This window comes from Rhipicephalus sanguineus, chromosome 2, assembly GCF_013339695.2.
Source record: "Rhipicephalus sanguineus isolate Rsan-2018 chromosome 2, BIME_Rsan_1.4, whole genome shotgun sequence".
Taxonomy (NCBI): domain Eukaryota; kingdom Metazoa; phylum Arthropoda; class Arachnida; order Ixodida; family Ixodidae; genus Rhipicephalus; species Rhipicephalus sanguineus.
This window is the reverse complement of record NC_051177.1, coordinates 2,334,972-2,353,976: the sequence shown is the minus strand read 5'-3', so window position 1 is coordinate 2,353,976 and position 19,005 is coordinate 2,334,972. Positions and strand designations below refer to the sequence as shown.

The 19,005-nt window shown below is 47.0% G+C and overlaps 1 protein-coding gene across 1 annotated transcript in view; it reads right to left on the bottom strand.

Moving 5' to 3' along the window:
• Positions 1-19,005, bottom strand: part of LOC119381022 (palmitoyltransferase ZDHHC17-like) — a gene marked incomplete in the record, with an annotated part of 471,788 nt that overhangs the window by 160,642 nt on the left and 292,141 nt on the right. Inside the window, 2 exon segments of the mRNA XM_049412183.1 lie at positions 1,663-1,780; positions 1,783-1,801. Of these exon segments, the coding sequence (XP_049268140.1) occupies positions 1,663-1,780; positions 1,783-1,801 (137 nt within the window).

Genomic DNA, 19,005 nt, shown 5'->3' with positions numbered 1-19,005 from the left:
ACACAGCGTAGCCGCTTCACAGTGGGCCTTCCCACACCAGGGCTGTCGGCAATGGGCCCGCTACTGACAGCTGCGCATATTAAAACCGAAATGTGGCTGCTCCGACTAGGAGGCACGCTTTTTATAATGAGATATGAGATGACATTTTTAAAGAAGCAGGCAAAAAATTTGAACTGGGACCCTAGCACTCACGAGCTTGAAAGGGTAGGGCCTTTTAGGGGGTATTTACCACAACAGCGATTACAAACCTGGATGTGGTGGTGGAAGGAAATACGAAAAAATTCTTTCGGATGAAGATCCATAGATAAAAAAAATATTTGAGGAAAAGTATCAACGCATTCCCTCCTTTCACGTGCTTTTCCATGGACGCAAAGCATGAAAAATTCGAGAGTGATCAGCAGTGTTTCTGGAACGGACGACGTTCGCTGCAGTGATGAATCACTGCCACACTATCTCGCTACTGATTGGCCTAGATGTCACAAGCCTCTGCAGAGAGCGCGTTTTGCCGTCCAGCCGACTTGCACAACAGAACCTGCATAAGCATCGTGCATGGCATTGTGGCTTACTCGGGACGCCGCATGAGCGCTGTTTATTCAGTGGAAATAATTCTTGGTCCGTGGTTGTGACTTTGCGGCCCCAAGATTAAGCCTGCACATGTTTTGGCACGCCGGTAATGTGATTGCTAGTGATAGATGCCCTCAAACCCGAAGCTCTGGCGCAGTATGGCGCAATTTTCGTCGATACTATCAGGATGGCGCAGCAAGTCCAATTTGGCGCACTTTGGCACAGTTGGCGCAGGAGGTCAACAAATATTGAAGTTAATGATTAAGAAAGAGGAGGGAGGGGGCAAAGGCCTATTTTTTACAATTTGTCATTTGTAGAACAAAAAACATGCAACGGCAACTTGAGAAAAAAAAACTATATATATATACTATATATATATATATATATAATATATATATATATATATATATATATATATATATATATATATATTATATATATTGGAATCAGCACAAAGCATTCTATAAATAGCCCATGCTTCATTGCTCTAGGATGTATAATTAAAAAGAGGAAAAAATGTGTTTAAGTAGCATCACCCCTTAACCCTTATTACCGTTTCTTTTATTTGCTTTACGTGTGAGGTATGGCCACTCGTGAAGAGTACAGCACCATGTCATGGTCGCTGGATCTCAACATAACAAAACTGATTGCTGTTTAGGCTATTAAGATTAGCTTTCATACTGCCGTATTATATAAAGATTCTTGTGGCAGTTTCCTGTAAAGAAAAAGTCCTTCTGCACCTCCACTTTGCCTAAAAGGTCACACTTCCATTTAACAATGCTTTGATGATATGAAGTTGAGTGACAACACTGACCTTATGTGACGAACCCCTTTGGCATTGCAGCAGATTAGTGCCGAATTACATGAGTGTCCGTACAAGAAGGGCCTTCACATTCTGTGCCATAAGCAGAAGTTGACATACAACAAATGCCCATTCCGGTAGCCATTCTATAGGCATGACTGCCACAAGTAATGCTTGCCTGCTAATATATTTGCTCAGGTAGTCCAATGAGATTGCTAGAGCCTGCATCCGAGTGGCAGCCAACTTAGAATAGCTGATTAAAAATGGCCACTGCAACTTTAATGCAAATGACTCACTTGGAGAGGAACATGGTGGCTAGGCCCATAATAAAGAGAAGACCAAACTTGACTAGATATGTTTCTTGGCTGTCGAGGACAAGGCCAACAGCGTAGAAGGCCACAAAGGGAGAGCTGACATGGCCCAATACTTTAATGTCTGAAAAAACAAACAAACAAACAATAATGACACTTTCTATGGGACTTTAAATTCATTCTTGCAGTTTTATAGCCCCCAGTGAGTTGCGTTATTCTTATTCACAAGTTTCTAAGCCAGAATATGAAAATTGGTGGAACAGTGCTCACTTCAAGCCTCCCCCGAATCTTGTTTGGATAACATGTGAGGATGGCAAAGCAGTTAATTGATGCCCCCTTCTGTTTAATCAATTAGACATTTTTTATTAAACAATTTTAACAGCAGCAATGTGAAAATTCTCAAATCAAACGAGAGTGGTTCAAGCGCCAAGTCAAGCCCACCTCTCTTCCCAAAGAATCCCTCGTTGTGTGCATTCATAACTTTGCCTGCAGAACAGGAGTGTGCATGGAGGAAGGAAAAAACACTAGGAGGGAGTGACAGTCCCGTCACGTGACAGGCTGTTGGCTTTGGTGGCTCTAACCTTTTTCCTTCCTCCACTTCACAGTAATTGTGCTGGTATCAAAATTCATCCATTCACAATTACAGGCATACTGCAATAACCAACTTGTTCAATGCCCCAGCCCACTGAAGACATTGCACATTTGAATAATCTATAAGTGCTTTACTAAGCTGATATTACACACAGTTGTGCGCAGTCAAACAATTTCACGAAAAGTGACCAACATGCATGTTTAATGCTTGCAGTTCGATTTGTGCATATTAGTTTTACACTACGTAATTGTATTAAAAGAGTGAGAACACAAAATTTGTGAGCCTGTTTTTATTATTTTTTTTTTTTGCTCCTAATTAGTGGCTATTAACTTGGCCACTTGTGGCAAAGAAACTCATTTGCACCAGCACGAGACAAATTTTAAATTATATGCCCGTATATGATGACCGGTGCCAATTTCGATTTCAAAGAGCAATGTCGGCCTTGTGATGTGCTCGACCTGCTCATAAACAGATACTAGCATAGTAAACACTGGTATTCACATGACTGCAAATACCAGTGACGTCACAAACAAATTTCTGCCATGTCATCAGCACTACTGTTTCATCTGCTGAGTTGAGCATTGCGAGTGCCTGTTCTCTTTGACCATCAAACCACGGCACTTATCTAGTGTGGTGATTGGCGAAGGAGCCCGCAAGAGTATAAATATCAGTTATAACAGCTTGATTCAATGTGCAACATCTTCCCAGAGACTATGACTTTGTTCTTGTTGTCGAACAGAGGGGACAATTTCAATCAGCCTTGCCGCAGCTGCACTATTAGATCTGCTGAACAGTTTTTGTTTTAATCATTTGTAAAGTGGCCTCTCGAAAAGTGACAATAAAAGCATTGACAACTGTGAGGGGTGCTACCACCCCCTGCAAAGTCGTTTTGACCTCACGGCGTCCACAAGTCGTAGTTAGCATAGGTAGCATATACAGTAACTCTAGCGCGGTAGGGAGCCTACATGACCGGCCGTTTTAGGGTGATGTCAGCCTTTGACCCACTGTGCCGCCAACACACCGCCGCCCACCAAAACAGTGTTGCCAGACAGCAACGCCGCGCTGGGAGCAGCGGCTGGCCCCATATGGCGGCGCACAGAAAACTATGCATCTTGGTGTCCGCATTGCGTCTACTCCCGGTTGCGTTTAGTTCTCGACAATATGGCGTTGAGCGTTGCGGTAGCGTGCTAAACACTGCCGGTGAAGCCCTGGATGCTGCGTACCGCTCTGCACTATCCACAACAGAAAGGGCATGCGAATGTTCCGCTTCCCAGCGAGCCCTGGCCGACGACAACTCTGGCTGGCTCAAGTGAAGCGAGACGGGTGGGAGAGTGCGTCGTATTTGCTCTGTGAATACTGCGTATTTCGTTCACTGTTTTTTGCTGCAGCACACGCTATATGTCTTTAACGGTGTTCGCGAATGCATAGATAACCGAAGTTGTCGTTGCTGCGTCCACGCATTGCGAATAGGAAGCCTACAAATGGGACGCGTCCGCGCGTCCGTACGGAGACGCGCTCGCTAGTCTGAGCTGTTGCCTCCCTTGCGTGAGTTCGCGTCAGCGTAACCTCAGTATTATGTCGCCATAGGGCCCCTTATGCCTTTGCCTAAGATGACAAGAAGCAGAAAGCCTTCTCATTTCGCTCGATTATATTGATCCTTACCCCGGAAGCTTTCTGCAACTAACGTGCTTTTGCATTTCCTCCGCGATCATAGGCTTCCAACTTTTTATTTTCAACTCTCGTTAAGCATTGCCTCCGAGATGGGCACACATTTCACCAAGCCACGATGGCGTGTGATGACGTCATCATGTGAGGTCATGTGATGAACTATCATGAAACGTTATGATCACGTCACAAATTTCGGAGCTCTATGACTTCATGATGACGTCACACGGTCGGCTCCTTGATGACATAGATTGACATTCAGGCCATGCGACTTTCGATGCGCCGTCGGCTCGCATGCATTCACCTATCCAGCACGTGACCTCTGGCCTACCTTTATTCCGTTTTCTTGAATCATTTTTGTTGACACCGCCGCCGACAGTGTGTGGCAATATCAGCATACGTGTTACGTCATAGTGATTCTCATGATGCCGTCATACTTTGGTGTCATACACCATGGTATTGCTAAATGATGTATCACTCGTGTTGACACCGACGCTGGACGCCAACGACGGTTACATTTCGCGTGGATGCATCTAAGGCTTTCGCCTGGAAAAGGGCCTTTGAATCACGGCAAGTCACTGCTAGCCGTGCAGATCACGAGTAACCCTTCTGGAGAGCAAGAGTGCTTCGCGTAGCTGGAGGGAGCGGCGGCTGGCCCCAATATGGCGGAGCACACTATGCTGAAGTTGGTGGAAGCTGGCAACAGCGTGTCCCATTGCCCGCTGGTTTTGGGTGAGTTTCTTGAAGGCACTTATTAAGATGTCTCCACCCTAAAAACGGCCGGTCATGTAGGCTCCCTGGCGTGGTGGCACCAACAACGCCATCTGGCAGGTGCGAGGTTACGCCGGCGTGCGATGCTGGGCACTTTCCCTCTGTTTGGGGTTTGGCATGGTCAACAAGGACTGTTCTCGGGGAGGTCTGTGGGTGCAATACCATGGCTAGTTCCCATGGTGAGTCAGACGATGGCGACACCACATTCGTGACACATTGTATGTGTTATGTTCTCTTTGTGTTGTATTGGCGTTATGTTGAATTTAACAGCGAAGCTGTTCATGCCGGCCATAAAAGCTACATGTGTACAAAGACTTTCATCATTGTGAATGGGTAAGTGCCACAGAAATTGGGCATATCCCACCACATACTCACCACTCGTAATATAAAAATGAAGAAGGCAACAGACAGGCAGCAAACACCAATTAAACCTTTATGAGTTCATATATATTTTTCACGCGACAACAAAAATATGCCTGCGGAATCTCTAAATAACGTGCTTAGAAATAGTATGAAGCAATTTTCAACAAAATACGACCATTAGTTTACGAGAAAAAAAAGGGACGTATGTGTCCCGTTGACCCATGACGTGTCTTTTGAAAAGTGGAACAACACCTGTCCCATTGTCTCATGAGCGCACCACACTTTAATCCTTTCGCCAATTTTCTTGCACGAAAACGCTCAAAGCAAGTGGTACAGAGGGGCACTTCAGAAACTGTGCAAAAAACCTTCTGGCGCAACTAATTTCCAGCTGCCGTAAACGATGTGCGCCTTCGCCTGCTGTACTGTGCCAGCGGGTCTGTCTGAGCTCTTCGCATACACCAACCGTTTTAGCTCCTTTCCATCTCTTCTGTCGGTGTAGATAAGGACGAACACCTCACTTATGCCTGAATTTCTGCCCATATACAAAAGTGCGGCTATGAATCAAGGCAAGCCACATCAGTTAGGTGTCACCGAATGCACTGTATCCTATAAATACATTCACAGTGATGCTACCGAGGACTTCTGATTTGGAGCAATTTTTGGAGCAGCAAAATTTCCGTTTTGGAGCACTTTGGAGCAGCAAAATTTCATCTTGGAGCACTTTGGAGCAGCAAAATTTCCGTTTTGGAGCACTTTGGAGCAGCAAAGTTTTCATCTTGGAGCATTTGGAGCAGATAATTTTGCATTAACATTCAAGCACCTGAGTACTATTATGGGCTCTTATGAAGGCTAGAAATATTTCGATTCATTGCAAATCTCATGGAAAAAATCATCTCAGAAGCATAGGCGTGCGCACAGGGGGGGGGGGGCAGGGGGGGGCGCCTTTCCCCCTAATCACCTAAGAGGGGGGGGTGCAAAATCTGCCCCGTACATTGACCCTTCTAGTCACCTAAGAGGGGGGGGGCACCAAATCTGCCCCATACATTGACTTAGTAGCGTGGGGGGGGGGGGGGCGCTGCGATGAACCTTCGCCCCCCTGATGGGGAACCCTGCGCACGCCTATGCTCAGGAGAACTCCATATTTCACTCGCTAATGAAAAAATAAGGGCTCATGCAGTTGAGTGTTCTGGATTACCTCTTCGGCGATTATTTCGACAGTAGCAAATAAACAAAATATCGGATCAAGATAATTACACTTTACGAAATAACACTCTAAATACATCTATGTGGTTATCAGCAGACATGGTAGACAAACGCCGTGATGTACAGCAGTGCCTCAATGCCAAAGAGCCACACTGTCCCTGATGCATTCCCCTAAGACAACCCCAAGGCGAAAGCCAGGTTCTTTTTCTCTCGATCGATGGGTTGATCCTCCCCCTCTCTCTCTGCAAGCTTTCTGCACCTCAGCTGGTTTGCGCTAGCTCCATGATCAGCGCACCGATCACGGAAGCAGTGTAAAGTGACGATGTCATGTGATGGCGTCATCACGTGACATGACGATATATTACGCCATGATGACGTCACAAGTTTTGACGATCTATAACGCAATGATGATGCCATCACATGATGATTATTTTTAGTATCAATCGACTGACGCCGCCGACGGTCAATCTTCGTGTTTGATAAAGCATCTAAGGCTTTCGCATTAATATTGCGTATTGAACGTTAACAGCCTGGCCTTACATACCAAACTGTCCTCCACCATGTCACCTGTGTGCCATGCACGAAACAGCTTCGCTTATCATCCACTTCAAGAGTGAAATGGCTCCTCAACTTTTTAAAAATTTTTATTGCGATAGCAATTATATGGACACTCTCGGCGGATTTTTGCCGTCGCCGTTGCTGTAATTTTCCGTATAAAGTCCAAATTAATAACATCACCACGTGCATTCTAGCCGCGGGTAAAAGCTCGCGAGCGCTGGCGACGAATGCAACTGAAGCGGAGATTAAACTAGCCGGCCGTCAGTCTCCGTCGCACGGACAGCGCATGAGATAACATCTTGCCGCGTGCGGGCCTGCCGTCGAATGCTCATCAAACAGAGAGGAAACGCCCCTCCCGTCTTTCGTAAGGAGCATGGCGGGACGCCAGCGGGGAAGGGGGGGGGGCGCATCGTTCGAAGGGCGCAGTCGCTTGCGCGCTCGCTATCTCGAGGCATCAGGAGACGGCTCGTAAACTTGCTGTGCTCTCAACGCTTACTTCGCGTTTAGAGAACTCAGAGCAAGAAAACGCTTCGGTTCCTGGAGCGGCCATATTCCCTTAAACCAGCGTTTTGTTGAGTTACACGAGATCGGATCCAAAAGAGTTAGCTACTAGCCTTACTTCGTTTAACAATACAGTTTGTTGGTATCGCCATCATTGCTTCGCCCTTAAGCGAAACTGAGTTTTTTTACCCGTCAGCTATTGACCACCGAAAGCGAGGGGCGGACGTGTAACATGGGGTAGCCGCTTCACTGTGGGCCGTCAGCGACGGGCCCGCTACTGACAGCTGCGTATTTGCGGCTGCTCCGACCAGGATATATGCTTTTATTAATGAGATTACATTTTTAAAAAGCAAGCAAAAAATTCGAATTGGAACCCTAGCACGTGAGCTCGAAAGGGCAGGGCCTTTTAGGGGATATTTACCGCAGAGTGATTACAAACTCGGACGTGCTGGCGGAAAGAATTACGAAAAAGCTGTTCTGGATGAAGATCCATGGATAAAGTATATCTGAGGAAAAGTGTCAACACGTTTCAACCGTTCGTGTGCTCTTCCATAAACGCTAAGCAATTAAACTTCGATATTCTCCCATATATCTACTGCGAGCGTTCCCAGATATCATTCCACGATGTCCGGAAACAGAAGTCAGTGATGCTACCGAGGACTTCTGATTTGGAGCAATTTTTGGAGCAGCAAAATTTCCATTTTGGAGCACTTTGGAGCAGCAAAATTTTCATCTTGGAGCACTTTGGAGCAGATAATTTTGCATCTGGGAGCACTCTGGAGCAGCGAATTTACATCCTGGAGTGCACTACAGAAGCATATTGCAATAACATTCAAGCACCGGAATATTACTATGCGGCTCTTATGAAGGCTAGAAATATTTCGATTCATTGCAAATCTCATGGAAAAAATAATCTCAGGAGAACTCCATACTTCACTCGCTAATCAAAAAATAAGGGCTCATGCAGTTGAGTGTTCTGAATTAACCTATTCAGCGATTATTTTCGACACTAGCAAATAAACAGAATACCAGATCAATAAAATTGCACTTTATGAAATAACACTCTAAATACATCCATGTGGTTATCAGCAGACATTGTAGACAAACGCCGTGATGTACAGCAGTGCCTCAATGGCAAAGAGGCACACTGTCCCTAATGCATTCCCCTAAGAAAACTCCAAGGCGAAAGCCAGGTTCTTTTTCTTCTCAATCGACGGGTTGATCCTCCCCCTCCTTCTCTGCAAGCTATCTGCACCTCACCTGGTTTTGCGCTAGCTCCATGATCGGCGCACCGATTACGGAAGCAGTGTAAAGCGACGATGTCGTGATGGCGTCATCATGTGACATCACGACATATGACGCCATGATGACGTCACAAGTTTTGACGATCTCTATGACGTGATGATGACGCCATCACATGATTATTTTTTGCATCAATGGATTGACGCCGCCGACGGTCAATTTTTGTGTTTGATAAAGCATCTGATGCTTTCGCATTAATATTGCGTATTGAACGTTAACAACCTGGCCTTACATACCAAACTGTCCTCCACCATGTCACCTCCTTGCCATGCGCGAAACAGCTTCGCTTATCATCCACTTCACAGAGTGAAATGGCTCCTCAACTTTTTTTAAATGTTTATTGTGATAACAATTATATGGACGCTCTCCGCGGATTTTTGCCGTCGCCATTGCCATAATTTTCTGTATAAAGACCAAATTAATAACATCACCATGCGCATTCTAGCCGCGGGTAAAAGCTCGCGAGCGCTGGCGACGAACGCGGCTGAAGCGGAGATTAAGCTAGCGGCCATCTGTCTCCGTCGCACGGACAGCGCATGAGATAACATCTTCCCGCGTGCGGGCCTGCCATCGATTGCTCATCAAACAGAGAGGAAACGCCCCGCCCGTCTTTCGTAAGGAGCATGAAAGGACGCCAAGGGAGGGGGAGGGGGGGAGGGGACCGCATCGTTCGAAGGGCGCAGTCGCTTGCGCGCGCGCCATCTCGAGGCATCAGGAGACGGCTCGTAAACTTGCTGTGCTTTCAACGCTTACTTCGTGTTTAGAGAACTCAGAGCAAGAAAACGCTTCGGTTCCTGGAGCGGCCATATTCCCTTAAACCAGTGTTTTGTTGAGTTACGCAAGATCGAATCGAAAAGAGTTAGCTACTAGCCTTACTTCGTTTAACAATACAATTTGTTGGTATCGCATTCATTGCTTCGCCCTTATTAAGCGAAACTGACTTTTTTTACTTGTCAGCTATTGACCACCGAAAGCGAGGGGCGGACGTGTAACATGGGGCAGCCGCTTCACTGTGGGCCGTCAGCGACGGGCCCGCTACTGACAGCTGCGTATTTGCGGCTGCTCCGACCAGGATATATGCTTTTATTAATGAGATGACATTTTCAAAAGCAAGCAAAAATTCGAATTGGAACCCTAGCACGTGAGCTCGAAAGGGCAGGGCCTTTTAGGGGGTATTTACCGCAGAGTGATTAAACTCGGACGTGCTGGTATAAGCAATTACGAAAAAGCTCTTCCGAATGAAGATCCTTGGATAAAGTATATATGAGGAAAAGTGTGAACGCGTTTCCACCGTTCACGTGCTCTTCCATAAACGCGAAGCCAGGAAAATTCGATATTGCTCCACATATACTGCTAGCGATCCCAGATTTCATTCCGCGATGTCCGGAAACAGAAGTGACAGACATTTTAGCAGCACACATGTAGTATTACTGAACATTGCTTTCCTTACGTGCCGTGCGACGCTTGAAACGAGCTGTCAGCAGCGTTTCTAGAACAGACGACGTCCACCGATGAATCGCCGTCGCACTTTCTCGCTACCGAGAGGCCTAGACGTCACGAGCCTCTGCGGAGAGCGCGTTTGCTGTCGAGCCGACTTGCAGAACAGAAGCTGCGTCGGCACCGTGCATGGCATCGTGGCTTATTCGGGACGCACGCGCGAGCGCTATTTATTCAGCGGAATAATTCTTCGTCCATGGTTGCGACTTTGGCAGCCCCAAGATCAAGCTGCACATGTTCTGACGCGGGCCGTGCGATTGCCGGTGACAGACGGCCCCAAACCCGAGACTTTGGCGCAGTTTGGCGCAACTTTCGTCGATATTATCAGGATGGCGCAGTAAATACAATTTGGCGCACTTTGGCGCAGTTGGCGCAGGAGTGGAATCACTGAGAAGTGACAGGCATTTTAGCAGCACGCATGTAGTTATTACTGAACATTGCTTTCCTTACGTGCTGTGCGACGCTTGAAACGAGCTATCAGCAGCGTTTCTGGAACAGACGACGTCCGCCGATGAATCGCCGTCGCACTTTCTCGCTACCGATAGGCCTAGACGTCACGAGCCTCTGCGGAGAGCACGTTTTGCTGTCCAGCCGACTTGGAGAACAGAAGCTGCGTCGGCACCGTGCATGGCATCGTGGCTTACTCGGAACGCACGCGCGAGCGCTATTTATTCAGCGGAATAATTCTTGGTCCATGATTGCGACTTCATTGGCAGCCCCAAGATCGAGCTGCACATGTTCTGACGCGCCGGCGGTGCGATTGCCGGTGATAGACGCCCCCAAGCCCGAGACTTTGGCGCAGTTTGGCGCAAATTTCGTCGATATTATCAGGATGGCGCAGTAAATACAATTTGGCGCACTTTGGCGCAGTTGGCGCAGGAGTGGAATCACTGCATTCATGAACTCCGTCCAGGTCTGAGGTATTAGCTTTTCTCTTAGCCTTTGTATATTCGTGTTCTCTTTCGCTTCCTGACTTTCTAGAGCATCGATCTCGTCATTCCTTTCTTTAGGGGCCTCCATTTCAGGAACAACATCTTAGCCACAGCTTTTGGTCTCAATGCCACTGGTAGCACAGTTGTAAGAAAGGACTAAAATGAATTTCGGTGCCTTCTTTATCTTGAAGCGCTGTCTATTGACATAATAATGCCCATCGAACTTGAAAAAAACATTTACGCGTGCCTGTTATGTAATTAGGCTCAGCAAGGAACTGCTTCATTTTTCATTCCAAGTGCATTATGACACGATTACTGGCCGATATACTGCTCCAATTTTGAAACAAAATCTATAGTTTTATGCTAGAACTACTGCTTTCGAAATTCAGAAAAGAAGAAACAAACCATAAATCTAGAACTTTAGCTATCGTGCAAGCAATAGAACAGCCGTTTTAAAAAATTTCTACAGAACAAAACAAATTTAGACTCAACGTATCACCGATACCACGTACTGTGAACGTATGAAATATTTTTTCTTGGCTTCCTAAATGTTTCTCACCCATTGCAGCAGAAAATCATGTCGCTGATGGCAACGTGCAATGGCAGACGAAGCTTTTACTGAAGAAGAAAAAGTGGGACAGATTTGTCCCATTATCCCTCAAAGGGGTAAGAGTGACGTAACCAGTAATTGAGAAACGCTTTATTAAACCGTCGGGATTAACCACGTGATAACATCGTGACCGCATGTTTCAGCTTCGCTGAAGTATCTGTACGGAGTGCTTCGGCGGTATGTACAACGAGGGAATACTAGGGAACGGGAAGAAGACCCGAAGAGATGGAAACCCTACACGAACGACGACATGCCGGTAAATCTACGAGAGGTGCGGACGCTCGGTTTCATCGCGGGTTTTTGTCTCTGGAATTTGGACATCCATGACATGTCTGTGGTTTAAGTTGAACCTCTGTGCGCTGAGAAGCAACCTAAAAAAACCTATCATCACCTAGCTAAAGCCTAGCAAAAACCCGAAGCAACCCGATTAGACATCGTCCAGCTTCGCTGTTTCAAGCCTTGCACCACTTAGTGCAAGCTTCGCCTTTTTTTTTCTGTAGTTATTTATTAGATCCAGCTGGCAAGCTTGCCGTCATGTAAAAGCAGTTAATAAATGGCCACGTGTTTGTTTGCTCGACTGTGTGTACTGTGTCTGTGTTCATTGTAGTACTTGCGCGATAACAAACGGGGACGAAGAAAGGAGTACACACATTTTCTTGGTTCAGCGAATGGGAGCGCGGAAAAAAACACAAAGGACACATCATAGTGAGGCCGCTGAGTGAGAGGTGGCGCCGTGATCGCGCGATGGCGCCAGCAGCGCTGCCTGGCAGTAGAGTGACCTAGAACACTGGGTGAGTGTCCAAAGCGCCAGCTCCCGCATGGGCCTTTTGCAGTGAACCTCCGTGCTGAACCCGTGGGCTTCCTGCACTCGAGAAGCGTGCGGAAAGCGAGGGGCGTCTGCTATGCGTTGTAGCTTTTTGCGCTGACTTTCTACATTGGGCACTTGAAGTCTACTTAACTTTAATAATGCAGTGTGGAATGGAGCTTATCCATCTTTAAGTACTGTGTTAGTGCAGGGGCAACAACAGAATGCAAAAAATCATGTGTCAGGCGGCATCAGCATGGCCTATGTTCTGATGCAAAAGTTCGGAAACGGTGTAACTGTGCATGCGTAAAAACGCATAAAATGAACACGCATAAGGGAGGAACGACACAACCTTTTTCCCATGGGTAAGTGGGCAATATCATCATGCATGCAAGAATCAAGAGTAATGAAAAAGTAAATTACTCACGCAGTCAACTGAAACACTTAAGTGTAGTGACAGCTTCGCTCACCACTTCGAGCTTTGTACCCACGGTCGCCAGTGGTTTACAGCCATATGACTATGTCCTTGTTCGACTATTTGTTAGCCTCGACTACTACGTTATTATGAACAGAGTGCATTAAGAAGGAGTAAGGAAAACAAGAGAAAGAGTACAGCAACAAGGTGCACCATGCGCAGAGCTTGTGTTAAATTCAGACATTTGATAGAAAAGCAGTGCGAGGTAAACAAACTTTATTTCAGAAGCTTGTGCATAAAAGGCGTAATATACAAAAATGCTTTACAGATATCCAGATATCATTAAATTAAAGATATAGATATCCGCATTCTTGCTGTACAAGTTAAACAGCTGCCTGAACAAAAGTGGTGGTAAGCATTTTACAAATGTGAAGGGGTTATTTCAATCACTTTAGAAATTGTTCGAACACTGAGATCTCCTGTCTACCTAGCCTGAAAAAAATGCAGCATGCGATAAGATATAAACCCTAGAAAGCGGTATAGAGACTGGATGTTTCTGGGCCAGCTGGGGCCACTTATGCGCCGGTCTTGCTTATATCTACAGGAATCGATCGCTTTACATCAGTAGGAAATGTTTGTGCGAGATGCGTGCACTGGTTCACCATACCAAATGAAAACAGATTCAAACAACTCATGCTCATGTACAGAGGCTTAACTTCACATACTTTGAAGGTTTATGGCAGTTAGCGCTCGCGCGGTTCAGAGACTTTATAAAAAAATATTAGACGAGTAGTTACATACGTGGCACCCGAACGCAATTTCCCGCTTTTTCCTGATGAGCTCAATCACCCATCCCGCTTCATGCTGAAGCTCTCGATATTGAAAGAGCATGTGAAGAGGATTTTCAAATCTCTAACAAATATAAAGAGATGGCCAGATGAGTAAAGCAAGCCCCTTTTGTCCCACAGACACTCTGAGCTGAGAATCACTTCTGTTTTCGGGTGTTCGCTCATAATATGAAGTGAGGCATGCACAATGATGCAATGTTATGGTTTCATCTATTTTGGTTTGTCTTGCTTCTTTCCCATATTTTTTTTTTCACATATCATTTAACTATGCACTCACTTCTTCATAATCTATGGGTAAGTTCGATGTGTTGAGACAGAGATTGGTGACCACCACGTTTTCATCATCTGACGGAGACAAATCGTCAGACCACACACCTTCAGTATAATTTCTGGCTAAAGAAGGCGGGGGTTTGCGTCACACGTCATGTTATTAAGGCAAAAACGTTGGATGTCTCATCAAACGCGAAAATTGACAGTCGGCGGCTGCGTAAGCACGAGTAATGCAAAAAATCATCATGTGATGATGACATTGTGACCTCACAGACCGCCAAAATCTGCAACGTGATCGCATTAAATCGTCACTTTGCACTGCTTTTGTGATTAGTTGGCTGCTCACGGAAGCAGTGCAAAACAAGGTGGGGGCAGAAAGCTTTCGGAGGATTAATACATCGAATGAATAAAAAGAAGATGGCCTTTGAGTTGTCTTAGGTGATAGCATAAAGGACCTTGTGCGTTTTTATCATTATGCAAATGGCAAGCATGTCCAGTTATTGATGCCATGACCTATTAGTCACGTTAAGCATTCATTCCTGCCCTTCTATGCCAATTTTGGTGAATACGCCGGCAAATACATTCCGTTTCACATGTTTTATTATTAAAGCTTTCACCTTAATAATAAAGCAGCTTAGCACAGGAAGCAGTCTTGCAAAACAAATCGAACGTATGAAATAAAATAAAGAATATGAAGAGTGCAAAACGTTAGCATTAGCTAGCCACTTACTATGTGCATATCTGCTATGTTCTCCTGGTTATCTTTGGATCACTGAACTTTTTCTTTGCAGCACGTTTACGGTCTGCTCCCATAATCGCGCTGCGCTTGGACACTATCCCTATTCTAGGCCACTCTACTGGTGGAGCGAGGTCAGGCCGGTGTCCAATGTAGAGCACTTTCAATCTTTTGAGGTTTGGCATGGTCATGATGGACAGCTCTCGAGGAGGTTCGTGGGTGCAATTCCGCGGCTCGTTCCTCAGGACTTCCTCCTGGTGAGGCGGACGTCAATGACGCTACATTCACGGTACATTGTACGTGTTATGTTGTTTGTGTGTTATGTTCTCTTTGTGTTGTACTGACATTATATTGGATTATATGTCATGCTCCTAGTTACTTATCATATTCAGCTGGTGAGGTTGCCATTATGTGAAAGCAGTTAACCCTTTCAGTGATAATGGGACGAATCTGTCTCACTTTTTCTCCTCCAGTAAAAGCTTCCTCCGCCGCTGCGCGTTGTTATATCGACGCCATGTGTTGTATAGGCAGGAGCGCAACGCAACCGACGGGAGGGCGCGTAGCGTGACGACTCATAGACCGAGCTTCGGAGAGACTGGCGGGAGACCCACGTTTATTGCAGGCGGTTTTTATGGAGGGGAAAAGGATGATTGGTCAGCAGCACGGGTCACATGACTGGCACGCCACGCCGGGTTGGTTGAGGGAAACATGTATAGCGGAGGCCTAGCTCCACCCAGCGACATGCACAGGAAACTTTGTCGCACTGGTGTGCTTGCATGACACCAGGGGTGGTAGCGAAGCTGAAACTGGTAGCGAAGCTGAAAACACGGCACCAGCACGATTCCCGTGGAGTGTTGCAATCGTCACAGACAGCGCTAGTAATATTGGTAATATCCTCCCGCTGCGCTGCTTGTTTTGGCATCCACAAACGACGCAGTAATTCCCAGAGGAGCTCTTATACATGGAAGCGGTGTGAACGGGTACTTTTTCGCACTTCAAAGCCTCAGAGTTGCAGCTTGCCATGTTTAGTTGGCGCACACACGCATGCCTTGCCTTCCCTGGCGGCCCAGCGCAATGTGGTGTGGGTGCGAGAGTATCCATTCAGCTCACCAACAGCCTGGGCGCAAGACTGGCGTGCTCTGGTGTATAGAATACCACGTATGTACAGCACACACACGGACATTAATTCAACAGAATGTGGAACTGCGTTGATCCCACATGTCAATGCAGACACTACCACATCATGGAAAGAGCTGAAGCACTCGTCTATCCACTATGCAGCACAATTATGGCAGTAGAGAGCTTTAGTTTGTCCATAGACTTGCTAACGTTTGTGGATACCATTACCAGAGCTGTTGATCGCAGCGGCAGAGTCAGTAGTGACACCTTGTGGTATTCTGTGCAACTACAATAATTACGAATTCTTTTTGTTGCACTGCCATTCTTGTCAAAACCATTCTTGTCAAAATTGAGAGTGCTGTGAGTTGTTAATACCTCACTCTCAATACTTTACAGATAGTCAGTAAAGCGGATAATCACTGCAATGTTAAGCTTTGCGGGTCTTTGGTTGAGCTCTGCATCATCAGGTGCCGCTACCAGCGTTGTCCATTACGTTCACATCTCCGGCAACCAAACCAAAACTTGTGTTGTTTACAAAGAGTACCAAAGTATTCTTTAGAAGAGTAGAAGTTTGAGCCAGTCGGTGATGCATACATACTTAGTAAAGTGAAGTGCAATAAACGGCACAGAAAAGTGAGCGCTCATCATGTCTGTCTCAGTTTTCTGTCCCATCTATTGCACTTCACTTTACCAAGAACCCAAGGAATGAATACATCCAAACCTGTAGCATGTTGCGTGTTTCGTGGCCAGGCCTTACAGTGTCGCCACCATTGAAACGACTACAGCGCACCACCAGCAGCAGTAATCTAAACACCAACTAAGTTTATACAGTTAAACCTGCCCATAACGGACCTCCATACAAAGAATTCCTTGATATTACGAAGTTGTTCTATTCCCTACCGTTACTCCATAAAAGCACATGTATTTGCGACCTCTATGTAACAAAGTGGCAGTGGGAGACACCCTTAATATTGCCACGCCCACTTCTTGTTTTATTTTGATGTAGTCGGGTTTGACCAGCAAGGACGGTTATAACGCTCGACGATGTCCGCGAAGCAGTGTTCGAGAAGCTTCGCTATTGTAGTAGATCGTTTTGTCAAGATTGCGCACCGCACGCGAATGTTCCAGCTTTGTCGAGAGATAACGCCGCCACCAGAGATATCGCTGAAAAGTTCAATAGCGCCTGTATAAAAGCCGACGTGCTTGACCGCTTGTCAGTTTTCTCGACGGTCGACACTCTGTTCGCCACTATCAGCGTATTGCTGTAGTTTGACTTTCAGTTTCCCGGTAAAGAAACAAGTCGACGAGATGCTACGGGACAACCATCCAGCCGTCCAAGAGTCCGTGGTGTTAGTGAAGAAGAAGGACGGGACACTGCGCTTCTGCGTTGATTATCGGCGCCTGAACAAAATCACGAAGAAGGACGTGTACCCCCTCAAACGAATAGATGACTCCCTGGATCGACTTCACAACGAGACATACTTTTCGTCGATGGACCTCAAGACCGGCTATTGGCAGATCGAAGTAGACGAAAGAGACCGAGAAAAGACCGCTTTTATAACACCCGATGGCCTCTTTGAGTTCAAAGTCATGCCTTTCGGTTTTTGCTTGGCCCCTGCGACGTTCCAGCGCGTCATGGACACCGTATTGGCCGGATTGAAGTGGCAGACGTGCCTTGTGTACTTGGACGATGTCGTTGTGTTTGCCGCAAGGACGACGTCGTCGTGTTTTCCTCGACCTTCGACGAGCATCTCAGGCGGCTTGAGGCAGTACTTCAAGCAATCAAGACCTCTGGACTGACCCTGAAGCCAGAAAAGTGCCGAAAAGTGCCAGAAAAGTGACGACGAGCTCTTGTTTCTGGGTCATGTGATCAGCAAGTCTGGAGTGCGCCCAGACCCGCGGAAAACAGCTGCCATCGCCGACTTCGCGCCGCCCACCGACAAGAAGGCCGTGCGCCGATGTCTCGGCTTATGCGCTGCAGACGCTTCGTCAAAAACTTTTCACGGATCGCCGAACCACTGCGCTTCTCACGAAGAATAACGTGGAATTCAGGTGGGAAACGGCGCAAGTGGCCTTTCAAGAACTTAAACGCCACCCATATTTGCGCATTTCGACCATTGCGCCGATACGGAAATACACACCGACGCAAGCAGCGTAGAACTCGTGCCGTCCTTGTGCAAAAGACTGACGGGCTTGAAAGGGTTATCAGTTATGCTAGCCAACAGAAAACAAAAGACAACAGAAAAGGAATGCCTTGCCATCCTCTGGGCTACGTCAAAGTTTCGCCCCTACCTCTATGGCAGGCCCTTCAAAGTTGTCAGTGACCATCACGCCTAATGTTGGCTAGCTAACTTGAAGGAACATTCAGGTCGTCTCGCACGATGGAGTCTGAGGTTCAAGAATTCGACATTATATACAAGTCCGGACGAATACACTCTGCAGCCGACTGCCTCTGCAGCCGACTGTCAGAAGTGGGATGACATCGCGTGACAGTAAGTTCGGAGCGTAGGAATAACGCCCCCCAGCCCTAGGCCTTACCACGACGGAACGGTAGCACGATGGACCTCGAGACCGGCGAGCCGCCAAAACTGTACGGCGTCAACCTTCAGCCACCGCATCGTTCGACTTCGCGAACCCGGCAACATGGTCGACATGGCTCAGCTGCTACGAAGACTTCACCGCGGTTTCGGGACTGACAAAAGCGTCGGAAGACGTGCAGGTACGCTCGCTACTGTACTGCATGGGCCCAGAGGCCGTCCGCTTCTCGAGACGTTCTCGCTCGACGCCCAGTCGCTCGCCTCGTACCAAGTTGTTGCCGCCCGCTTCCCTGAGCACTTCGTGCACCCGGCCAACGAGCTCTACGAGTCGTCGCGGTTCCACAGGCGTGTTCAGCTACCCGGCGAATGCGTCGACACGTACTACGCGGAACTGTGCAGAATGGTGAAGCGCTGCAACTACCAGTCAGCTGCTGTCGAGGAAAGGCTCGTACGCGACCGTTCGTCGTCGGCCTCCGTGACTTTCGCCTCTCGGATCAGCTGTGCCGAAACGCGAAGCTGATGCTCAAGGAGGCATGGACACAAGCCCGTCAGTCCGAAGACGCTGACAAAGAGAAGGAGTTGACCCAGAACCGTGGCATCACCT